At 28.6% G+C, this 22,701-nt stretch overlaps 1 protein-coding gene and 1 long non-coding RNA gene across 4 annotated transcripts; both read right to left on the bottom strand.

Annotated features, from left to right (window-relative positions):
• Window positions 1–2,757: 2,757 nt before the first annotated feature.
• On the bottom strand, window positions 2,758–3,841 carry LOC127282243 (uncharacterized). 2 transcript variants are annotated; one of them, XR_007843174.1, is made up of 3 exons: window positions 3,602–3,769; window positions 2,932–3,481; window positions 2,758–2,772 (listed from the first exon to the last, which is right to left on the bottom strand). It is a non-coding gene; the product is annotated as an uncharacterized LOC127282243 (long non-coding RNA). The 2 variants fall into 2 exon arrangements; XR_007843175.1 differs by lacking the exon at window positions 2,758–2,772 and having other exon boundaries at window positions 3,340–3,481; window positions 3,602–3,841.
• A 5,138-nt stretch (window positions 3,842–8,979) lies between these two features.
• LOC127282236 (collagen alpha-5(IV) chain-like) lies at window positions 8,980–20,872 on the bottom strand. Of its 2 annotated transcripts, XM_051306410.1 has the most exons (9): window positions 20,450–20,872; window positions 15,796–16,356; window positions 15,542–15,718; window positions 15,323–15,451; window positions 13,824–15,218; window positions 10,790–10,932; window positions 10,177–10,437; window positions 9,137–9,381; window positions 8,980–9,047 (listed from the first exon to the last, which is right to left on the bottom strand). In XM_051306410.1, exons 1-9 carry the CDS (start codon window positions 20,559–20,561, stop codon window positions 9,044–9,046), a joined length of 3,027 nt encoding a protein of 1,008 aa, XP_051162367.1. In that variant the 5' UTR covers window positions 20,562–20,872; the 3' UTR covers window positions 8,980–9,043. The 2 variants fall into 2 exon arrangements, with proteins under 2 accessions (XP_051162367.1, XP_051162366.1); XM_051306409.1 differs by having other exon boundaries at window positions 15,323–15,718; window positions 20,450–20,870.
• Window positions 20,873–22,701: the final 1,829 nt, after the last annotated feature.

Raw genomic sequence — 22,701 nt, 5'->3', positions numbered from 1 at the left:
AAAAAAATTTTTTTTTTTAATATTTCTGATAAATTTATTTGGTGAAATTGAAATAACTAAATATTCAGTGTGCGGTGTAAGGATCTAATATATATATATATATATATATATATATGTATGTGTGCAGAAAAACACACCCGCGGAGAGTGCACGCGAACATTTCGTGTTGAATAGACGTGCGAGAACGCGAAATTTCTAGGGTGCAGTACCAAAGTGGTTCTCCTTGGATGCTGATGCCGCATTCCGGTCCACGAGTCCCCTCATCTCTTTCCTTCCCACATAATTATAAATTCAGGTGTTACAACCAACTTTTCTCAAATGCCACAAAATTATCTCTCTTTCTCTCTCTCTCTCTACTTTCCCGCGGTCGTATTTATCATTTTCTATACACTATATCCATTATGTTGTTGTTGATATTTCTATTTTTTTGGTTGGAGCCAAAAAAAATTTTAGGGTCAAAAAAAGTTGTACAATTGTCAACTAAATTTCTTATTATTATTAGAGAAGATTAAATATATATCTATGGCATTTGTCTTGGGTCCAGTCTTATTGCTACAAATACGAGAAAGTATCGAATTTCTCGGGGGAAAGTTAACGCATTAAAATATATAACTTTTGTATCATATATGTATATTTACAGATAGTTTGAATAAATATGTTAAACATTCTTAGCATTCAATTTTCATTAATCATCTTTATTTTCTATTTTTTCCACTCTATATAAATATAGGTTTCTAAAATATTGTTTTGTAACAAAAAAAAAAATTATTTCAAACACAAACAAATTTTTTTTGTTTGTCTCAATCGAATTTTGGAATTATTTAGTTTTGTAGAAAAAAATTATTGTCAAAGTTTGGTTAGGAATTAAATTAAGAATCAAAGTTGTTTGGCTATTCAAATAAAAATTCACTTAGAGAAAATTCTTTATTTAAATCAAATATATAATTTTTTTATATTAACACAATTTTTTGGTTGTTTCAAAAAAAAAAAAAAATTTATTTGATTTCAAAAAAATTTCATAACATTCAAATAAATATTTATTTGATCTAAATAAACGTTTGGTTTATTTTAAATAAATTTATATCAAGAAATAATTTGATGGGGCCAAATAAATTTTTTATTGATTCAACTAAAAGTTTGGTTAATTTTATATCAATACATAGTTAATTCAACCAACAATTTAGTTGTTTCAAACAAATTTTTTTCTGAGTGAATTATTTTGATTATTTGAGGTAAATAATAATATTTTGTCAATATAAAAATATATTTGGGTTTTTTTTTTTTTTTTTTTTTTTTGATTTGGAAATTGTTCTTTGAAGTTGAATTTTGTGTCACGGTCAATCGCATTGTGAGAGAGTAATAATAATATTTGTCCTCATTGTCTTTTGAATCGTAAAAAAAGAAAAAATAAAGTATAGCAATATAGCGTTTATTTGTTTCCAGTAGTGCATAGTCTAATAAATGCAATAAGAGTGCTAAAGACCGCACCCTGTTGCTCACTCTCGTGTCGAATGAAATCGAAACGAAAACAACGAAGAAAGCAGCTCTCGGGTGAAAGTCATCCAAAATGTCACAGGAGTTTAACCTTAAAGTGAATGCCAAAGCGAGTGTGTTATGCGACAAATACGCATATATGAGTTTCTTGCATAAGATTGTATGTATCTTCCAGCTCGGCAATTTTATGAATTGTATATTTATAGAGAGATAATTATTATTTTTGGCTCGATTAAGAAGGAAAAGTATTCAGGCTTTTTTTCGTTATAATTTTCATCTTCTCTCGAAATTTCGACTTTCTTTAATTTCTTTCTTTATTATAATTATTATTATTATTATTATTATTATTATTTTTATTTTTATTATTATTTGCTAATTAGTATTAATTATACACAATTAAAAAAATTTTTCACAAAAGAAATTTTATTAAATTAATCTGATAAGCGAGTTAAAATAAGAAAATAAAAACCATTTTATAGCGTTTCTTTCCAATTTTTGAAAAAATTAAATTACTTTTTCAATTCTTTTGTTTCTATACATATTCGTTGTATTGATCAAAATTTCGAAAGTTAGAGCTTTCTGAGTGAAAGTTGATTTAGTTAAAAACAAAATATCGTCCTTAAAAAATATAAATTTTATAACTTTTTAGATTATTTTTCCTTTTTTAAAATTTTATTCCAAAGATTTAAAAAATAACGTTTATAGCATTATTTTTTAATATTATTTTTTATTATTTTTATATTGTATTGTTTTATTAAATTTGAAAACAATTTTTTTTCTTGAAACAAAAATTACTAGATTTTTATGAAACGAAATCTTCATTTTGAAACTTTAAAAAAATAACAGATGGCTTTAATTTTCAAAAATTGAAGAATAAAAGGAAAAACGTCACTCTTATTCTAAATTTGTTATTAAAATAATAATGCTTTTACTTTAACGCAATGTTTATTGATATTTCATCATTTTTCTCTTCATCAATGAGAGTATAAACTAAACCGGAAATGACTAGAGAATTTTATGAAATTTATTAATCATACACGAAATCATTTAAATTGATTTGATAAATTAATATTCAATTAGTGAAAGTAGTTCAAAGCAGAGAAAAATCTTTTGTTCAATAATTTGACCGAATTTTTTTTTCGACAAATGTTCCTTAAAATTAGAATACAATTAATTTAACAGTTTATTTAATTGATAGTATTACATTTTTATATCAAATTTTGAAAATTTATCATTTTGTCATTCTTATTCTGAATTAGATCATACGTTTTCTTCTTTCTGAAATTAAAAAAAAAAAACACTGTCACGAAAATGTAATTTTTTTTATAAATTTAACATTTAGTTAAATTTAGTTTAGTTAAATTAAGTAATTGGAAATTTTGTTACAATTTAAAAAATATAATTTTAGAAATTAAAAAATTTCTTTTTGTCACTTACGTAATGGAGCCCAAGGAATGGCTTCTCCCACAATTGCCCAGCAAACAAGTAAAATTGTTACCACAAAAAGTGTTGAATAAACTTTCATTGTTGATTTATTTAAGGTAACTTAAAATTTTTTGTTAAATATTGAAAAAAAATTGTTCTTAGCTTTTTATACTTTTAATAATTTAAATAACTACAACCTTGGTTTTGTTTCATTATTGTTTAATGATAAAAGAATAATTTAAAACAAATTATTTTAAACGTTTTAAGGAAACTTTTTATCAAGTTGAAAAATAAATAAATCTATTTGGAAAAATAATCGTTTTCAAATTATATCAGGCCTCTGTTTATATAAAATAATATATTGTTTCAATTAAAGTAAAATTTTAATCATTAAATTAAATTAAAAATAAAATTATAAAATACAATCAATTCAGCAGTTTATTTATCATATTTTTCGATATTATTATACAATGAAGTAACTTAGTGTTGGATTTACATTTAATTTAAAACTTGCTAAATTTTCTAAGAGACATCAATCATGATGGAGCACGTTTCTCTCTGCCTTAAATGAAAAATTTGCATTTTATCACAAAATTCAAACATTACAAATTTTTTTTCTTTTACTTACAATTATTGTTAAAATATAATTTATAAATTTTATAAATTGAATTATTTTACTTACTTATTGGAGCTAGAGGAGCAGCTGCCTCTCCCATAATTGCCCAGCAAACAAGTAAAATTGTTGCCACAAAAAGTGTTGAATAAACTTTCATTGTTGATTTATTTATAATGTAACTTCAAAAGCAGAATATTGAGAAAAAAAACATTTACTTGTCTTTATATACTCACGCTCAATACTTTTTTTTTATTATAAATTTATTTATTATCAACTTTGGCCTTTCTCATTATTGTCTATGATAAAAAAACAAATTTCTTATCAACCGGAAAAAAAATTATATATTATTAGTAGAGAAAAATATTGCACAAAGAAAATAAATAATTTATAATAAGACATTTTTTTAAATTAAAATAAAATAATAAAATAAATAATTTTTTTAAATAATAAATAAATAAATAAATAACTTATTATGAAATTAAATTTAAAATTATTATTTATTTTTAAACTAAAAAATTTAAATAAAGATATATAACTTTTATAGGCAAAAATAAAAAATTTTATTTAAAACAATATCTTAGGTCATTGACTTTTGAATCAATTAAATGTCCTTGTGTTATCAAATGCCTACGAAAGAAATAAATATACACATGCGGACGATATATAAAAAAAATTTGTTATATAGAAAAAATTTTTCTGTTGTACAATGTTTTATTGTGCAATAAACATTAAGTAACATAAGAAGGTGACGAAAGGATTCATTATATTGTTTCAGAATTCTATTTTCTCCAATAAACGTGGGTAATTTTAACTTTATACATTTCCTGTAAAATGTTGATGGATTTTAATGCATGAAAAATAGTGTGGGTTTATGTAAATTATTAAAAGATGTTGATTAGTAATAATATAATATATTGCCTACTTTTGTAGCATCTGCAGTTCATTTTTAATATAATTCATACAAATTGTTTTCAATTTTTTCATTTTTTTTTATTTTTGATTTCAATTTGCTTTTCAAAAAAAAAAAAATTTAATACTTTATTTCAGTTATTGAATAATTTTTTTAGTTCCTTTTTTTATTATCTTATGATAATGTGGGACATTTAACATTTTAAATTACTAGAAAAAAATAGAACTAAAAAATTATTATCTTTATATTTAAAAGCCGTATGACAATTACTTTTTTTGTAATAAAGACTTTTTGTAAAAACAACAAAGCATTAAATTACATAGATAACGATAAATTTTACAAAATAGAAACCCCTAAATTTGAGTGTTTAAAAAAGCGAGACATTTTTTTTTCAAAATAGTCACAAAAATATTCTCGCAACAACGATGAAAGTTTTTTCAACATTTTGCATAATGGCAATTTTACTTATTTTTTGGGCTTCAAATGGGCAAGCTCTAAAGGCTTATCAAAGTACGTAAATAAATTATAAAAAGAAATTATAGGGACAAATTTTTAAAAAAAATTTACAATACACGGAGAAAAAGGAATGGTTGGGCCAACCATAGGTATTGATAAATACGTCCCATCAATATTATATGGTTACCACAACCATATCTTTAGTTGATACAACCATAGTATGGTTGGCGCAACCAAAGGTCAGGTTGACACATCAAATTTGCAATTTTTCGTCATTTTGATGTGACAACCTAACCTTTGGTTAGGCCAACCATACTATGGTTGTATCAACTAAAGATATGGTTGTGGTAACCATATAATATTGATGGGACGTATTTATCAATACCTATGGTTGGCCCAACCATTCCTTTTCTTTCCGTGTACAATAGAAATATAATATTTTTTAATTATAATAATAGTTTATTATATTATCTTTTTGTTATAAAAAATATAATTTTTTTTTTAAAGTATTTTATACAATATTTTTTAAATATATTTTTCTTTTTATTTTAGATAAAAGAAAACGTGCGGCTGTTTGGCTTCCCTGATAAAAAAAAATAAAGTAATAATAATATAAAAAATAAAATAATAATAATAATAATAATAATAAATAATAGTGACAGAGTAGTATAAATTGGATAAAGAAAAGTGGTTGTCTGTGATGAATATACGTAATCTGAAAATTGAAAAATAAAAAAAATTTGACCAGAAGTTATGACAATTTTATGTTGATTATATTTTATTTAAGAAATTGTATAATTGAAATGCTTGTTTAACCTGATGTGTATATGAAATTTCCTGGTGCCCACGAACTAGTTTTCTAAAGTCTGAAGAATGTTAACAAGAAATATAGACACGTATTAAATAAACGGTTCAACTTATTCTCACGTAGGGTCTTGACAAGTAGAACACGATTTACCTTAAATGGAACTATAATTCTCATAAATTTTTTTTCCAAAGAAATCTTAAGGTAAATAACCCCATTATTGCTATTGTTTGATTAATTTAAAAATTTGAAAACATAAAAATCACATTAGAATTAAAATTTTTTTTCTTTGCATTTTTTTTTCTCCATTAAAAAGTTGTTCTTAATTTATTAAAAATTCTTATTTCGACATTTGAAAATGTTTTAACCATATTATATTTGGGATGTAGAATAAAAAAGATTCGAAGACCAAGTGTTAAAAATTATTGCAGACCTCGTCGTCTGTTTAAAATCTTAAATGGTTAAAACGAATGATTCCTGGAAGTTTGGGGACCATAAGGGACCCTGAGATCGTGTCTTTTTTCTGAAACCGGATTTTCAAGCCACGTGTGCTGTGTGTCGTGCTTGCATCGGTTTCAGTTTCCTTATATCCGATATAATATATGTTGCAAAAAAAAAAAAAAAAACTCCGACAAGGTGACCTAGTTATTTGTTATTATTATTATAATAAAGAAAGGTTATAATGCCGCCCTCTTATTGTATTTTTTTTAAAAAAATTCGATTCTTCTAATATGGGTTGAACTGGACCCTCTCTATAAATAATTATTATATTAGATAACAATTAAACCTTGAGAGAGATTTCTAAAAAAAAAAAATATTAGAAGTCCGGACTAGCGTTACATTTTAGTGGCGCTAGTTTCGGTTTCTTTGTCTCGTACTCTGCGTGCGCTGCATAGCAAGAGTGGGGGTAGCCAATCGCTGCGCTTCTTTCCCTCCTTACACCCAGAGATAAAAAAAAATATTTTTTTAATTCAAATAAATTATATTTTTGATTTAAATAATTTTTTTTTCATTTTATAATAAAAAATAAAATAATAATATAATAAATAATAAATTAATTAATTTTTTTAATATTATTAATGTGGTGAATTGAAATAGACAAATTTGTTCGATTTTGTTCAATTACTATTCAATTCAGACATGTGGAGTGTCATATTCATGGAAAAGCCATTGTTTGCAGTGACAGAATATTCTCGTAGGTTCATGTCTCTGAGAGACTCGTGTATGTCGTGTGGGACGTCTAACTGCATTTCTCCTACGTGACGCACTTCACACGCACTGACAATGTACACACGGCATATAGGTAAATATCCGAGGAAACGAATAACTCTTCCACGAATATCAAAGAACAATGACAGTGATAAAAAAAAAAAAAAAATTAAAGAAACGAAGTCCCGACAATTCTTTACATATCGCCTACGCTCTCTATATGGACATTTAGTTTTCTGCATCCATAGAGAAAAAAACATATATTTGTCTCAAGAGTGAATTTAATATTTATTTGTTTAAAAAAAAAAAATTATTTGGCAAATATTTTTTATATAAATGTGTAACGTTTTAGAATATTAACTTATTAACAATAATGTTATATATGTATTAGGAAATTTGTGTTTAACTCTCTAAATTTGAATTAGTGGAAAGTGATTATAATTAGTATAAATTTCCTCTAATTATTTATGTTGCGTAATAATAATAATAATAATAATAATTTGAGTCTTTTATTACATTATATTGATTAAATTTTACAGAGAAATTTCTATTGTTAAAAATTTTGTTCGTTAGAATTTAACATTATCATTAATCTAATTAATAAACATAATGTCAATTTATTTTTATGGTCCATTTGCGAGAACTTTCAGTTCTGCTATAAAATATAAATACACATTCTTCTTTTTATAAGTAAGCAAATTGGAGAATAATGTATATTTTATTATTCCACTTTTTTTTATATTTTTTTCAAAATTTATCTATAACTATTTATATTTGGAAATTAATTTTTTTTGTTTTAATAATAAAAAGGTGAATAATAAATCAATTTAAATTATTAAAACAAAGTATTATAAATTATTATTATTATTTTATTTTTTTATTATTTTTTTTTATTTGGAATATTTGTGCTTATTTGAAAATTTAAAATCATATTGTAAATTTAAAAGTACTTTCCACGTCTTTGACTGAAACTAAGAATAGTATAGAAAAGCAATATCACTTTCCCGGCTTTCTTGAAGTGGCCACGCCCAATTCTTGCAGTTTTGTATACGTAAATCACGTTTTATATATGTGGTTTGATTGCTGAGGAGAAAGACTCTTATCTCTTATATTCAAATCATAAAGATTGTATTATAAAAATTATTATAAATTTTAAGTATGACCTTGTTTTTGATTTAAATATATATATAAATAATTTATGACAAGTGAAGAAATCTGACTATATAATAAAATTTGATTCTATATAAAACCGGAAGATCCGGTGTATCTACTTTTTTTTCATGAAAGTTGTCAAATTGTTCGATTAATATATTCCCGCGATTATAAGAATGGAACTTTCCGTGTCACGCCTCTAAACTGGATTTTTATTTTAAAACATTTTTTTTTATAGAAAATTTTTAAATATTTCAATCTTTATTGTTTCTTTTGTTTTATTAACTAATTGCAATTAATTATTTCAATCCATTGTTTCTATTTTTTTTATTCATTACTGTTATAAATTAATTCATTGCTTTTTTTAAAATTATTTCAAAAAATAAATAATGTTTTTTTTTAATTATTATTTAAATATTAAATTAAAAAATTGAATATTAGTATTTACCTACCGTCGATTTTTAATATTGACTGTTGGAACAAAGTTTTTAAAATAAGCCTGGATGGTGATGCTTTCTACCGGTCGTGAATTAAACTTTATATAAAATAATCTCGCGAATTCTACATTATCAACATTTGTTTCCAAGTTAACAATTTTTTAAATATATGAATTTTTTTCCTTTAAATTTTATATTAAAATTTTTTATCGTCTTATAAATTTAAAATCAAAACGTAACAAATGTTAATAAATTATTATTTTATTACTTTTATTAGAAATTAAATAAATTAATTATCAACTGGATTATAAATAATAATACTTATATTATTTTAAGAATAATAAATTTCTCTGAGACAAATATATTTTTAATTAATTCAAATAAATTATATTTAGTTTGAATAAAAAAAATTTCTTTAATTATCAAATTTTAGTTTGATGAGTTGTTTTTTTAGGAAAGAATAATGATTCTTAAGTATAAAAATTGATTTATTTATTAAGCTCGTAATACACGTCATTATTAACTAAGGTCCCCCTCGATTAGCTAGAAAAAAAAGAACATTTTTCGATTTATTTATACAATGTATAGCTGTGGTATTTATATAAATTTTCTCATGGCGTTTATAAACTTACCATTTAGCAATAGTGAAGGGTTTACAGGAATCAGAAGGCCTATCATAGGTTTCTCCTGTAGCACATTGAACAAGTTCTGGTCTTTCTTTTCTACAAACGATTACACTCGTACAAGAGTCATTTAACCTATGGATAAGACCAGATTGGCAAGGAACTTTTGTAAACTCTAATGGAATAGAATTTAGAACTTGTTCCCATGGATTTGATATCGTTAGGGCTTCTATATCCTCATTCTCCGGACTTGTCTTTAAAGCATAAAATATTATATTAATTTATTTTGGGGCGTATGATTGTTCCTTGAAAATCATTAGTTAAAATTTTCATTATAAAGAATTTTATTAGATATAATTACTTTTTCAAAACAAATTTTCATTTTGCGAATTAGATAGAATATTTTTAAACGAATTTTTACTTAACAGAAATTTTATTTTGCATGTATATTCTCTTCACACAATTTTTATTTAAACGAATTCTAATTTAAGAAAATTTTATGTGATTCGCATTTTTAAATAATAGAATTTCTAATTCACTGAATTTTAATTTGTCCGAAATTGCAAATGACCGAACAGACAATTGTCAAAAAGATTAAAAATTTTAAATGTAAAATAAAAATTCTGACAAATGAAAATTCGTTTAAAAAGAAATTCTATTAAATGCCAATTCGAAAAATAAAAATTTATTTAAAAAATAATTATATCTAATAATTTCTTTAAAATGAAAATTCTAACTAGTGATTTTTTCTTTTATGGTAAATTTCATTTTTCTGGAATTTTCAACTATTCAAATTTTAATTTAAAATCTATTCTTTGATTACATTCTCGAATTACAATATTTGATAAATCTTATATTTTTTGTAAATTTTAATTTTGTTATCAATATGTTTTGAAATAGTAAAAAAAAATAAACTTTTAGCAAAAGGAAAATAATTCAAGTGAATCATTAATTAAAATAAGATAGATGAGAAATCATACAAATAGTGATTCATCAAACTCGATTCACTGTTTTTTATTATTTTTTTTTTTTGTAAATTCCAACTCTACCTGCTCCAGACTGTCGTTGTCAAGTTCTATTTGTGTTGCAGTTGGTCGTTGATGCCAAGGATCAGGTTCTATCCTGGTTCCTAGGGGGGGTGGTTGATAGGGGGGAGGATGGGGACCAGTTGGCGGCTCCCACGGATTCACAGGTGGCCTTGGAGGACCAACTGGAAATGTTGGTTGCGTACTTTCTGGAGGCGGCGGTGGTCTGGGGGTGGCTGCTCCTTTGCAATCAACTTTATAAGGGTAGTCACACACTCCTAGTTCCTTTAAAAAAAAAAAAAATGTGAATTTCTTCTTCACATTATTTTCAATTGTTTTTTGAAAATTTTTCCAAATTTTTGAATTTAAATGATCGTATTTTTGCAATTAATGATTATTTTAAATAATAATACTTTCTAAAAAATATAACAATTTCGTTATAGTTGAATAGTTTTGTTATTTTTTTTCTTAATGCGATCATAAAGAAGCGAATAGCGTATTGCGTTTTTAGAGGTCTCGAGAAAGGTGAATAGACTCGATATTATTATTTGTTGCGGCAAGAGAGTGAATTTAGAAAAAAAAAAAAAAAAAAAAATTGTGAAATGTAGAAGGGGTTTAAAGGAAAACGGATACTCACGTCATTGTAGACCAGTTCGGCTGGACAGTTAAACTTGATCGGGCTTCCATCGAGGCAAACGTAGAATTCTGAGCAGTTGGTTGAGCTTCTGTAACGCCCATTCATTTCTGGGCAGCGTCTTGAACCCGAGGGTAATGGAGGTTCTGCAAAGAAAAAAAAAAGTTGAGGCAAAATTCAAGATTTAATGCAATGTTCGGCACATACATCGATTTATATAAAATTATCCACCCTAGGTAATTTTCTCTAAATGAGGGTTTTCGTAATTAAGATCGGATATGAGATTTTTTAAATTCTGTCTAAAAACATAAATTCAAGAAACCATTTTTTTATAATTAAAAACTGAATTAAAAACAAAGATAAATAAATCGTTATAATTAAGTTAATAATAATAATAATAATAATAATAATTTTTTAATATTTGTTTAATAACTTAAACTTCACAGAAAATTAAAAGGCATTAAAATAAGCTGCAACGCTTCTTATTTTAATCCAATTTTGCTTATTTTAATACCAAAATGGATTAAAATAAGCAAAATTGGATTAAAATAAGAAGCGTTGCAGCTTATTTTAATGCCTTTTAATTTTCTGTGTTTACAAAAAAGTATTTCACTTTGTTTCGAATTTTTTTCTTTGTGCGAAATTCTTTTGCATGAAAAATAGAGAGGAAAAGTATCAATTTGTAAGTCATAAAATCCATAAGTATAATTTGCATCGTGTATATATTTTAAAAATAAAATAAAAATTCGATTGTAGTTGCACAAAGTCCTTCAGTTTAAGGTCAAAGAAAATTTTACTTGCAATTCGTCTGGGTATTTTAAAACTATTAAAGTCTGACGTGAAATTTGAATTCAAGACGCTGCTGCGTACGAGATTTATCGACTGCACAATTCTCTAAGATATCCAATCTCAATGTTCCTTTTTCCAATCACGTTCTTGATTCGTCGAATAATTTTTGTACACACGTTCAAAATTCTGTCATTATTTTATTTAAAAAGTCCAAACACGACCCCTACACAGTAAAAACAAAATCTGAAACCGAATGTAAGCTTACTTTAATTTTTAACTTATTTTAAGCAAGAAACTTTATTTAATAATGAAAATTAGCTTAAAATAAGAGTTAGTGGTTCTCTTACTATAAATAAGCTTATAATTCGACTGATTTTTAATTCACTGGTCTTAAGTAAAAAAAAGACGACAGTGACTTTTTAAAAGTCTTTACTTGAGCTGGGTGTCAGTCCGCCGAGTCTTAAAGTGGTAGTTGTGACGTCACAGGCAAAACGTCTGTTGTGAAAACGCCATAGCGTACGCGTACAGTGAAGCGTGGTTGAGAAATGATTTTCTCGTGTTTTAATTTTGGTTTTATTCATTTATAATTCACAAGAATGGGTTTTTTTACTGGGTTTTTAATATCGAATATTCCAGCAAAGCACGCATATCTTTCACCTTTGTCTCAGCTATACTATTTAGAAAAAAAGTCGCTAAATATTACCAAAAGTACAAAACTGTGTGGAACTTGTTGGAAGAGCTTAAATTATTCTAAACTGTTAATTCCTAATTTTATATATTTATATATATATATATATTACGTATAATGTTATTTTTTAAATTTAGTTTGCAGAATTGAAAATGAAAATGACAAGATTTTTTTAAATATAAAAGTTCCTCGTCATTTTCATTTAAATAATGCAAATTTATAAATTAGAAAAAATTGTTATAAGTAATATAAATATATATATATATCAAAATTCTAATATGCTTTTAAGTCATAATTTAGGATTATTATCACACCAGGTTAACGCTGAAAGACAGTCTGTAAGGAAGCTTAATTTCAGCCCTCTTTTAACATAAGACTAAATGATAGTCTAAAACCTAACTGAATTTCAGTTCTTCAACAAGCTTAGAGCTAAATTTCAGCTCGTATGACATCTTACTTATAGTAAGATAAGAGTATTCTTTTTAAACATTTTTTGAGTACTGATTTTCAGTCAATATGATCTACTTCCGTTTACATCTTGAAAAAAGACAACTTATAAGCTTAAAAGAAGATTTTGTTTTTACTGTGTAAATATGCCTAGAATTCGACTTGTCATATCTCTCTCTTTCTATATGTAATAAATAAGGATTCCCCCATGACCTTCGAATTATTTCCTTATTTGACAAACTTCTTCTCTCTGCTTACGAATTTTTTGTTTTTAATTCGAATTTGAAATTCAATGGTTTTGTTTCTATAATTTAGTTTTTTTAATAAAATTTTTGTTTCCTTTTATTTAGTTAATTTAAGGAAAAAAGTTGATAATACCGTCTGTTGCTAATTCAGAAATCAAATTCTAAATGTATTTATTTTAATTTAAATTAGTCAAATTCGGTAGAAAAAAAATTATTGTCGTATTTAGATTAGTCCTCAGATAAGGGATTGCTGCTAAAATTTTGAAAATATCATTTATAGTTTTTGACAAAGAAGAAAAACAAAAGTTTTTCTGAATTTTTAAATTAAACAAAATAAAAAGTTCTGGAGTTGTTTATATATAAATTTGCTACTAGTTATTTCTTAAGAAATTAAAGGGAATTATTTGAAATGTATTTTCTTCTCCTAGCAGTGAATTTGTTTTTCTTTAATTTCCGTTTCATAAATGAATTTCCGGTTTTGAAATGAATGATGCTAAAGAGGTAAAATTGCGTGCTTCTCTTTTCTCTCTCTCTCTTTCTCTCTTGGCAACTATCGTGTCGATCCTATCAATCAAAGCGGGTATAATTTTCTCCTTTGAGCATCATCGTGTGTTGAGCAAGCGAATTAGCATTTTAATTATTATGCGAAGGGATATAGTCATTTTAAATGCTGTTGTAACGCTCACTATATACATTTGTTGCATTAAAATGATCATGTTCGCGCCGCGGGTGTTTCTCATATTACACAGTGTCAGGCAGAGTTCGCGAGTGCTTGCAATAAATCATTTTGTTTTAGTCACCGCAACAAAAAGATAGCAATGGCTACCGATCAATTATTATTTTACAGACAATTACAAATTCTACCTACTTGATGTGGGTCCAGGTCTATTGCCGCACTTGACATTGTCTGCGAAGTCACAGTAGCTCTTTTGTTCATTAAATAGTAATCCATTAGGACACTTTTCCTCGATAACGGTCTCGTCCCAACAATTCAAATAATTTGCACAACTTTTTGGACTTGGGAATTGACCTCTTGGTTTAGGACACTGACTAGGACGGGTTGGGGGTTTTGGTGTCCAATTACCACCAGGTGAGCCTGGTGTTCCTGGTGAACCTGGAGTTCCGGGCCAATTGCCGCCAGGTGATCCTGGTGTTCCTGGAGAGCCTGGAGTTCCAGGCCAACTTCCGCCAGGTGATCCTGGTGTTCCTGGGGATCCAGGAGTGCCTGGCCAACTTCCACCAGGCGTTCCTGGTGATCCTGGTGAACCTGGAGTTCCGGGCCAATTGCCGCCAGGTGATCCTGGTGTTCCTGGAGAGCCTGGAGTTCCAGGCCAACTTCCGCCAGGTGATCCTGGTGTTCCTGGAGATCCAGGAGTGCCTGGCCAACTTCCACCAGGCGTTCCTGGTGATCCTGGTGAGCCTGGAGTTCCCGGCCAACTTCCGCCAGGTGTTCCTGGCGTACCTGGTGAACCTGGTGTTCCGGGCCAACTTCCACCTGGTGTTCCTGGTGTTCCAGGTGAACCTGGAGTTCCAGGCCAACTGCCGCCAGGTGATCCTGGTGTTCCAGGGGATCCAGGAGTGCCTGGCCAACTTCCGCCAGGAGATCCTGGTGTCCCCGGTGTTCCCGGCCAACTTCCGCCAGGCGTTCCTGGTGATCCTGGTGAGCCTGGAGTTCCCGGCCAACTTCCGCCAGGTGTTCCTGGCGTACCTGGTGAACCTGGTGTTCCTGGTGAACCTGGAGTTCCGGGCCAATTGCCGCCAGGTGATCCTGGTGTTCCTGGAGAGCCTGGAGTTCCAGGCCAACTTCCACCAGGTGATCCTGGTGTTCCAGGGGATCCAGGAGTACCTGGCCAACTTCCGCCAGGCGTTCCTGGTGTTCCTGGGGAACCTGGTGTTCCAGGCCAACTTCCACCGGGTGATCCTGGTGTTCCTGGAGAGCCTGGAGTTCCCGGCCAACTTCCGCCAGGTGATCCTGGTGTTCCAGGGGATCCAGGAGTGCCTGGCCAACTTCCGCCAGGAGATCCTGGTGTCCCCGGTGTTCCCGGCCAACTTCCGCCAGGTGTTCCTGGAGAACCTGGAGTCCCCGGCCAACTTCCCCCTGGCGTTCCTGGTGATCCTGGAGTCCCAGGCCAACTACCTCCAGGAGAGCCTGGTGTCCCCGGTGATCCTGGTGTTCCAGGTGAACCTGGAGTGCCTGGCCAACTGCCGCCAGGAGATCCTGGTGTTCCGGGTTGTCCCGGTGTTCCTGGAGAGCCTGGAGTTCCTAAAATTAGGATAACCCTTCGTTATTTTTGACTAGGATAGGAATATTTTTGCGTTTCTTTTGTTAAAGTTCTATTCGTGTACTAAAAGATTAGACCAGAGTACCTGGTTGTCCTGGTGTCCCTGGAACACCTGGTCCTGTTGGCCATCCGGGGTGATGTGGATGTCCCGGTAAATGTGGATGTCCTGGCAAATGTGGATGACCTGGAGGATGTCCTGGTAAATGTGGATGACCTGGAGGATGTCCTGGCAGATGTGGATGACCTGGAGGATGTCCTGGCAAATGTGGATGACCTGGAGGATGTCCTGGTAAATGTGGATGACCTGGAGGATGTCCTGGTAAATGTGGATGACCGGGAGGATGTCCTGGTAAATGTGGGTGACCAGGTGGATGAGGGTGTCCTGGCCAATGTGGATGACCTGGCTTTATTGGATGAGGTGGTTTTCCAGGTTTACTAGGTGGTACTGGTTGGCCTGGTGTTCCTGGTATTCCAGGCTGACCTGCAGTGATGTATATGGTTTGAACATGATCTAACATTGACAACTTTCTGAATAAGAAAATGATCAATATTACTCACCTGGGGTTCCAGGTTGTCCAGGTGTGCCAGGTTGACTTGGTGTTCCTGGTGATCCTGGTGTTCCAGGTTGTCCAGGTGTGCCAGGCTGACTTGGTGTTCCTGGTGATCCAGGTGTTCCAGGCTGTCCAGGTGTACCTGGATGACTTGGTGTTCCTGGTGATCCAGGTGTTCCAGGTTGTCCAGGTGTACCTGGATGACTTGGTTGTCCTGGTGTACCAGGTTGGCTTGGTGATCCAGGTGATCCTGGCGAACCTGGTGTTCCCGGTTGGCCCGGCGATCCTGGTGAACCAGGTGATCCAGGACTTCCAGGTGATCCGGGAACTCCAGGCCATCCTGGTTTCGGAGGATTTGGTGAATCAGGATTTCCTCCAGAACTTGGGAAACCCGGAACACCAGGCCATCCTGGTCCACCTGGTGGTCCTGGTAATCCTGGGTATCCCTGTCTTGCTTGAACCGATGGTTCTTCAGTTGATGTGTCTACGTCGTTCGTTGAACTCTGCCATGAATTTTTTCGTGTATTTATTTTCTGTATATCTACGTTATCCCACAATTTATCCAAATCTGTAATCAATTTATATTAACATTGATTTTTGAAATTCAACCAGATGATGAACAAAGATATAGAGAAACAGTTTTAACGGTAATTTGCGAAATTAAAATTTATTAGCATAATTTTCGACCAGAAGATATGACATACAATACTAGGATCATTGACAAGATTTATTAATGACTTCTTTTTTTTGTAAAAAATTATTTACGTAATGGGTATAGTGTTATTTGAATAGTGTATGCAAATCACGTGTGACAAACTATTATATGTAGCGTATCAGAGAAGACGCCAATATTAATATTAATGGTTAAAATTTTCTAGAGACCTTTTTACATGTATTCTAAAGACGTTCAGAACTAAAAGTATTTCTTTGACCCTGTACGCTAATGTTCAAGTATATTGAATTCCTTTATCAAAATGAGCATTTGTAAAGATTATAATGATCATTTAACGAGCAAGAAGATAAACTTAATTTACAAATAGGACAATAAAGATCACATTTCATTAAAATTCGCGTAAAGTCTTAAAGATATGAAAACCTTTTAAGATCAAATCATTAATGTTGTTATTCTACAAAACAAAAATTAAATTAAATAAATAGTAAAAATAAAATAAGTAAAATAAAAAAATAGAAATAATGTTTTAAAATATAATTAATACATAAAATTACTCTAAAAAAATGTCCAACTCAATTATAAATTAATTTGTCATCTTATTTGGTGAAAATCTCTTCATATTAATTAGAATTATTATTAATTTATCATTAATTAATAATTTATTAATACAAACATAAAAAAGAGCTTTCTTTAAAGTGATAAACATTTAAAAAATTCTAAGTGGATAATAATTTCAATTGATAATATGATAGGAAAACTTTTGTATGTAATTTAAGAGCACTTACAAGTCATTAATTTATTAATGAAGTTGCCCTTGCTTTATAAATCTCGTCCCTTAAGACTTTAAGTCATTAAAGTGAGCCCACACGATAAAAGATAAGTAGGTTTCAGATATCTAACTATATATATATATATATATATATATATTCGAGTACTTATAAGATTGAAAGTATCATCTGCAAATTTTAAAGAAGCCTTGATTTTTTTTTAACTTTCAGTATATGATCCAAACATAAATTGACATAAATTAGTTTGGAGAACATTGCCAAACGAAATAATCGTTATTTTTATTGAATTTAAATAACCAATTACTGAAAATATATTGTTTTAAAAGGCGAATATATAAAGTGTATTTTTAATGCAGATGGTATTTTTTTTTTTTTTTTTTTTTTTTTGGAAGGATTGATAATTGCAATTTTCTTTTCTTATATATTTTTTTCACATTGTAATTGATTTTGATTCTTTATTTGAGTTTCTTTATTATATTGAGATAGGTCATTACTAAAACGTAATAAATAAACCATTACTGTGCTGTTCGGTATCGCTATTAATTTATTAACGAAGTCACATTAGGAGTATATACAGTGCTCCCAGGTGAAATTTATTATCCTGTATGGAATGCTTGCTAGCTGAGCGATAAGGGGAGGTCTCAACTTCTCAGTGACATAAGTAATAAGTGTCAAAAGATTAAAATTCAGTTCGATATTTATTTATTAATATTCGTTATATTATATATTTTTGTTATGAAAATAGAATATAAAATATAGTGAAAAAAAAGGAAGTAAAGAATTTTAATTTGAAATGGAATTTTTCTTTAAAAAAAATTAATAACAACTTTAATATATAAAAGAATATTTAAAAAATGTTTTTTATGTATTAAATAATATAAATATTAATTAATAATATTAATAATAATAATAATAAAAATAATAAAAATATTTAATATAATCTATTATAATATTAGATAAAAAGAAAATAAAATTTGAAAAATATTTTTTACATAATCGAAAAAATTAATTGAAATATAGTTGAAAAAATTTTTGTGCGGAAAGAAAATATATACCGTTATTGTAATTTACGTTATAGAGTGTGTTACAGTTTAAAGCATAGGTATGTGTTGTGCGGTTATTGTTCTCTCGTTTGTAAAATAGGAAGGGAAACTATTTTTCTAAAAGTCTTTTAAAGAGAAGGAAGAATGTATATAGTATAAACGGGGCTCACTTGCCTTAATGAAGATACACTAACCGCATCGTAAATCACGTCTACATTCTGCGGTTTGTAATTTACTAACGAATGCATGTAAAATAAACGATAACGCAAGTTCAAGATACCTCACGATTAGCCTAATAAGTATACATGATAGTGTAATGCATGGTAGCAATGCGCGGTATGACAAATAAACAAAAAAAAAAAAGAAAGAAAAAGAAATGAAATGATCTCTTTCCATGAAAGTGAAGATTCACTCTTATGGGAATAAAGGCATCTTCCATTGAAGTGTATAACCTTGGACCTTGATTTATTTGTAACTGAAGTGAGTCTGCACTGTAAATCATGTCAGCCTTTTAAGGTTCGTAACTCTTTGATGAATACAGGAAAGATAAAAGACCGACTATCAAATGTTCCGACTGTCAAGTAGTCGTATATATATGTATATATATCCGATAACAACTGTTGCCAACGTTTTTTTTTAAAGGGATTTTACTATCTATTGTAACATTTCAGAATTTTTTTTTCACAATTTTCCTTCTTTTTCTTTCTTTTTTTTTTTTGATAAAGAAAAAGATGCGAATTCATTGATTAATAATTAACTGCGAAATAGATCGAAAATAAAGGATTAAGTATAAATAATCGGTATAAAAAAATAAAGAAAATAATTAATAAAAATAAAAATAAATAATTAATAAAATAATAAAAATAATTAATAAACATAATAAATAAAAAATATTAAATAATTAGCAAAATTTGTAAGTTTTATTTTTATTTGGTTCAACGAAACTGTTTTTTTATAACAGAAAATCCTCTCAATTTTAGAGAAATATTTACAATAATAATAAATAAATAATTAATAATAATATATTATAATGATTTTAAATATAATAGAAAAATTTTAAAGTCCCATATTTTATTTAGATTCCTCTCGAATTGAGAAGAATTTTCTTTCTTCTGAAGAAAATTTTTGTTATTGTATATGCAAAAAAAAATGTAAAATAAATAAAAATTTAAATTTAATTAATAATAATTAATAATTAAGATTAAAATATTTTGAATTTAAAAAACTTTGAAAAAAACACTTTTCTGTAGAAAAGTATAGAATGAAAAATATTCTTAAAACGAGAATATATCCTTGGCACCTGTTTTAGACTGTTTGATGATGTTTTCTTAAATTCAGTGTATTTTTCTCTTAAAATAAGAATAAATTATAACTGTTATTAATTTATTTTTTATTTTATACTAAAATTTAGATTAATTCTTACTATTTCAGTAATATAATATTTTAAATTTAAGAATATATTCAAAATAAAAAGAATGCATTCTAAAATTTATAATAAATCCCAAATAGGAATTTTTTTAAATTTATTCTTAAATTTAGTAATTATTATTCTACTGAAAAATATAGGAAAATATTCTAAATTTAATAATATTTTTCAATGTGAAAAATAAATTCTAAACTTTAGTGTGAATTCTAATTTATTTAATTTATTATTCACGTGTTATTTACTATTTTTTACTTATTATTTATATATTTATCAATTTTTTTTTAAATTTATTTTTAAATTTAATATATTCTCATTTTTGAAAAATGAAATATTCTAAATTTAAGAATATAAAAATTTATTCTAATCTCTCTAAATACTGTTGAAATGGGAATATACTCTTATTTTAAGAGTAATTATACTGACATTAAGAATAAATTGTTATTTGAATATACAAAACAGGTGTTAACTATATATTCTGAATTTTAGAATATTTTTTGTTCACAGTTAGAATTTTGCAAAATAAATTTTTTAATATGTTGAAAAAATGTCACTTTTTGAAATTAAATAAAAACTTTATCACACACCTAGGAGGAAAAAATTGAAAATCTGGTTTAGTAACACAAAATAAAAACTCCACTTTTGTCGAACACTTGGATCGGGGGAAAAAAAAAAGAAAATATTGAGGGGTGAGAATTTTTTTTTTTTTTTTTTGTCACGATCATCACACTCACCTTCGGGTTGTTCGGGCAAAGCGAGTTGTCTAGCGCGATTAACAACAACCCTTCTTCTTCCAATGGCAGATGTAAGGGTGGAAAAAGCCAAAAACACGAGGAAAATCCTCATTGTTGTTGTTGTAACCCTCCAATGGGGGGAGCGCACAATTTTTGAAAAACTCGAATAATTCGCGTATTTTTGATGTTATTGTTCCGAGCGCGATTTATACAAAGAAGAAGAAGAAGAAGAGGAAGATGAATCCTTGTCTCCTGAGTTCGTGTCCTGATGCTGGATGGGCTGGACCACGGCCGTCCGAGGGCTTACATAGGGCAACCCCCACTCTTTAGCATCCACGGTGTATATGCAGGGAACCGCCACAGGACCCCAATTACACGGGCGCAGGACCTCGAAGATACTCTTGCGCGCAGGAAGTTTGCTACGGGAACTCGTCTCTCACACCCAAAAAATATGTATCTCTCTCTCTCTCTCGACGAATTTATATATATATATATATATAAAGGATACGTGTAGGAAACACTCGGAGTCTAATCGTTGTTACAAGTGGACGTATCGAGCTGATATGGTAACAAACGAGGGATGCCATATATACATGAGACTTTGCAGATGGAGGAGAGTGAACGCCATTGAACTTGAACCTGAGATATGTGGCCGTGATCAGGTCGTTTGTCAACTTGATCAAACGCGTTCAATTACACCGCGCGTTTGGCTTTTATATTCTCGTCAGAGTAACAGAATTTTATTCTTTCAAAAGGTGTTGCTTTTATAATTAATTAGATGACTGGCTTGATAAAAATTCCGCTCTTCCTTTTCTTTCTTTCGTTGATTTTTTTTTGCTGCTGCTGCATCCTTTAAAAATTAAAGGTGGGGAAATTTTATTTTATTTTTCACTAGAGAAAAATTTTTATTTTTGGACGTTACAATTATTTTTTTTTGATTCGCTTCAAAAATTATTCTTCTTTCTTGGAAATTTTATTCTATTTTTCACTAGAGAAAAATTTTTATTTTTGAACGTTACAATATTTTTTTTGGTTCGCCTCAAAAATTGTTCTTCTTTCTTGGAAATTTTATTCTATTTTTCTTATTATGGATTATATATATATATATATATATATATATTTATGATTGGTTGTCAAAATAATAAAAAATTGGAAATACAGAAGTTCGTAGATACAAAGGCGATAAATATTTTAATTAATGTTGGTGTATAATTACACGAGACACAGGCCATGTAATGCAATCTAGACAAAACGACCAGTATGAAAATATCCCATTGAGACTGGTTTCTTCCGTTGTCTTTGAAATGTTCTCATAAATATCAATCTTCTTCCTAATTATCTTTTTCCACGTGACTGTATAGTAAATTTTAGCATTTTTTTTTTTCATTCTTATTTGTAACTAGAGCTTTTTAATTGGACTCATATGAAAATCGAGATGATAAATCTGTGTAAATTTACTATTTTTGTTGTATTAATTTATATATAACAAATTAATGATTTATTTAAATTAATTATTCAAGTATATTATATAATATTTATTAACTCAATTTTTATTTTACCTGCAAAAAAAAATACATTTGTAAAATTTAAAAAACGGTTAATTTTTTTCCTCGAAACCTCGTGACACAATTTGATAATTCTTGTTTGTATATTTTCATTATATTTGTGTAAAGTCCTTCGACGAAATTCTTATTTGCGAAAAGATAATTTTTAATTTATGTAAGTATATTTTGATATCAAGTACAGGACATTTAATGGTATTTGGTATCTATACAAAACGACTGCTATAAGAGAAATTCCAACTAAAAACTGGTTTCCTTTACTTTTATTGGCTTTGAAAACCATGCAAAAATTCTAACTGTAAAAGTTTCAAGCGTTTACGAAATTTTTTTTTGTTTTCTCAAGTTAGATATAAATATCTATTATATAACTGCACTATACATTTGGGGTGAAGAATAAATCCTTTGCGAAAAAAAGACGCGCTTGTATTTCAGCAGTTGTCTTTTTCAATTTAGAAATAATGCTAAAATATGGCATCTTTGAATATACAAAAATAAATAAAAACTACAAAGTGTGAAACTTGAATACATTTTACGATCGTATAAATGTCAATTTCGCTGGCAAAATTGCCATTTTAAAGTGCCATTCAAAGATAGATTCAGAACCATTCAAAAATAATTAAGAGAGTTAAAATTAGCAATTTGCATACATGGCTTGGTCAAGAAATTTTGCAATAGAGAACAAAAAAATTT

The sequence above is a fragment of the Leptopilina boulardi genome, unplaced genomic scaffold, assembly GCF_019393585.1.
Source record: "Leptopilina boulardi isolate dan_hultmark-lab unplaced genomic scaffold, ZJU_Lbou_2.1 LbouV2_291, whole genome shotgun sequence".
Classification (NCBI taxonomy): domain Eukaryota; kingdom Metazoa; phylum Arthropoda; class Insecta; order Hymenoptera; family Figitidae; genus Leptopilina; species Leptopilina boulardi.
This window is presented reverse-complemented; position numbering and strand designations above follow the sequence as displayed.

What these genes read in the sequence shown, in the direction of transcription:
- LOC127282236 (XM_051306409.1), bottom strand. Translation starts at nt 20,561, where the DNA reads ATGAGGATTTTCCTCGTGTTTTTGGCTTTTTCCACCCTTACATCTGCC. An exon ending in TGGACAACCTGGAACCCCAG is followed by an intron (nt 15,719 to 15,795) that starts GTGAGTAATATT and finishes ACATCACTGCAG; the next exon opens with GTCAGCCTGGAATACCAGGA. An exon ending in TAGACCTGGACCCACATCAA is followed by an intron (nt 10,933 to 13,823) that starts GTAGGTAGAATT and finishes TTTTCTTTGCAG; the next exon opens with AACCTCCATTACCCTCGGGT.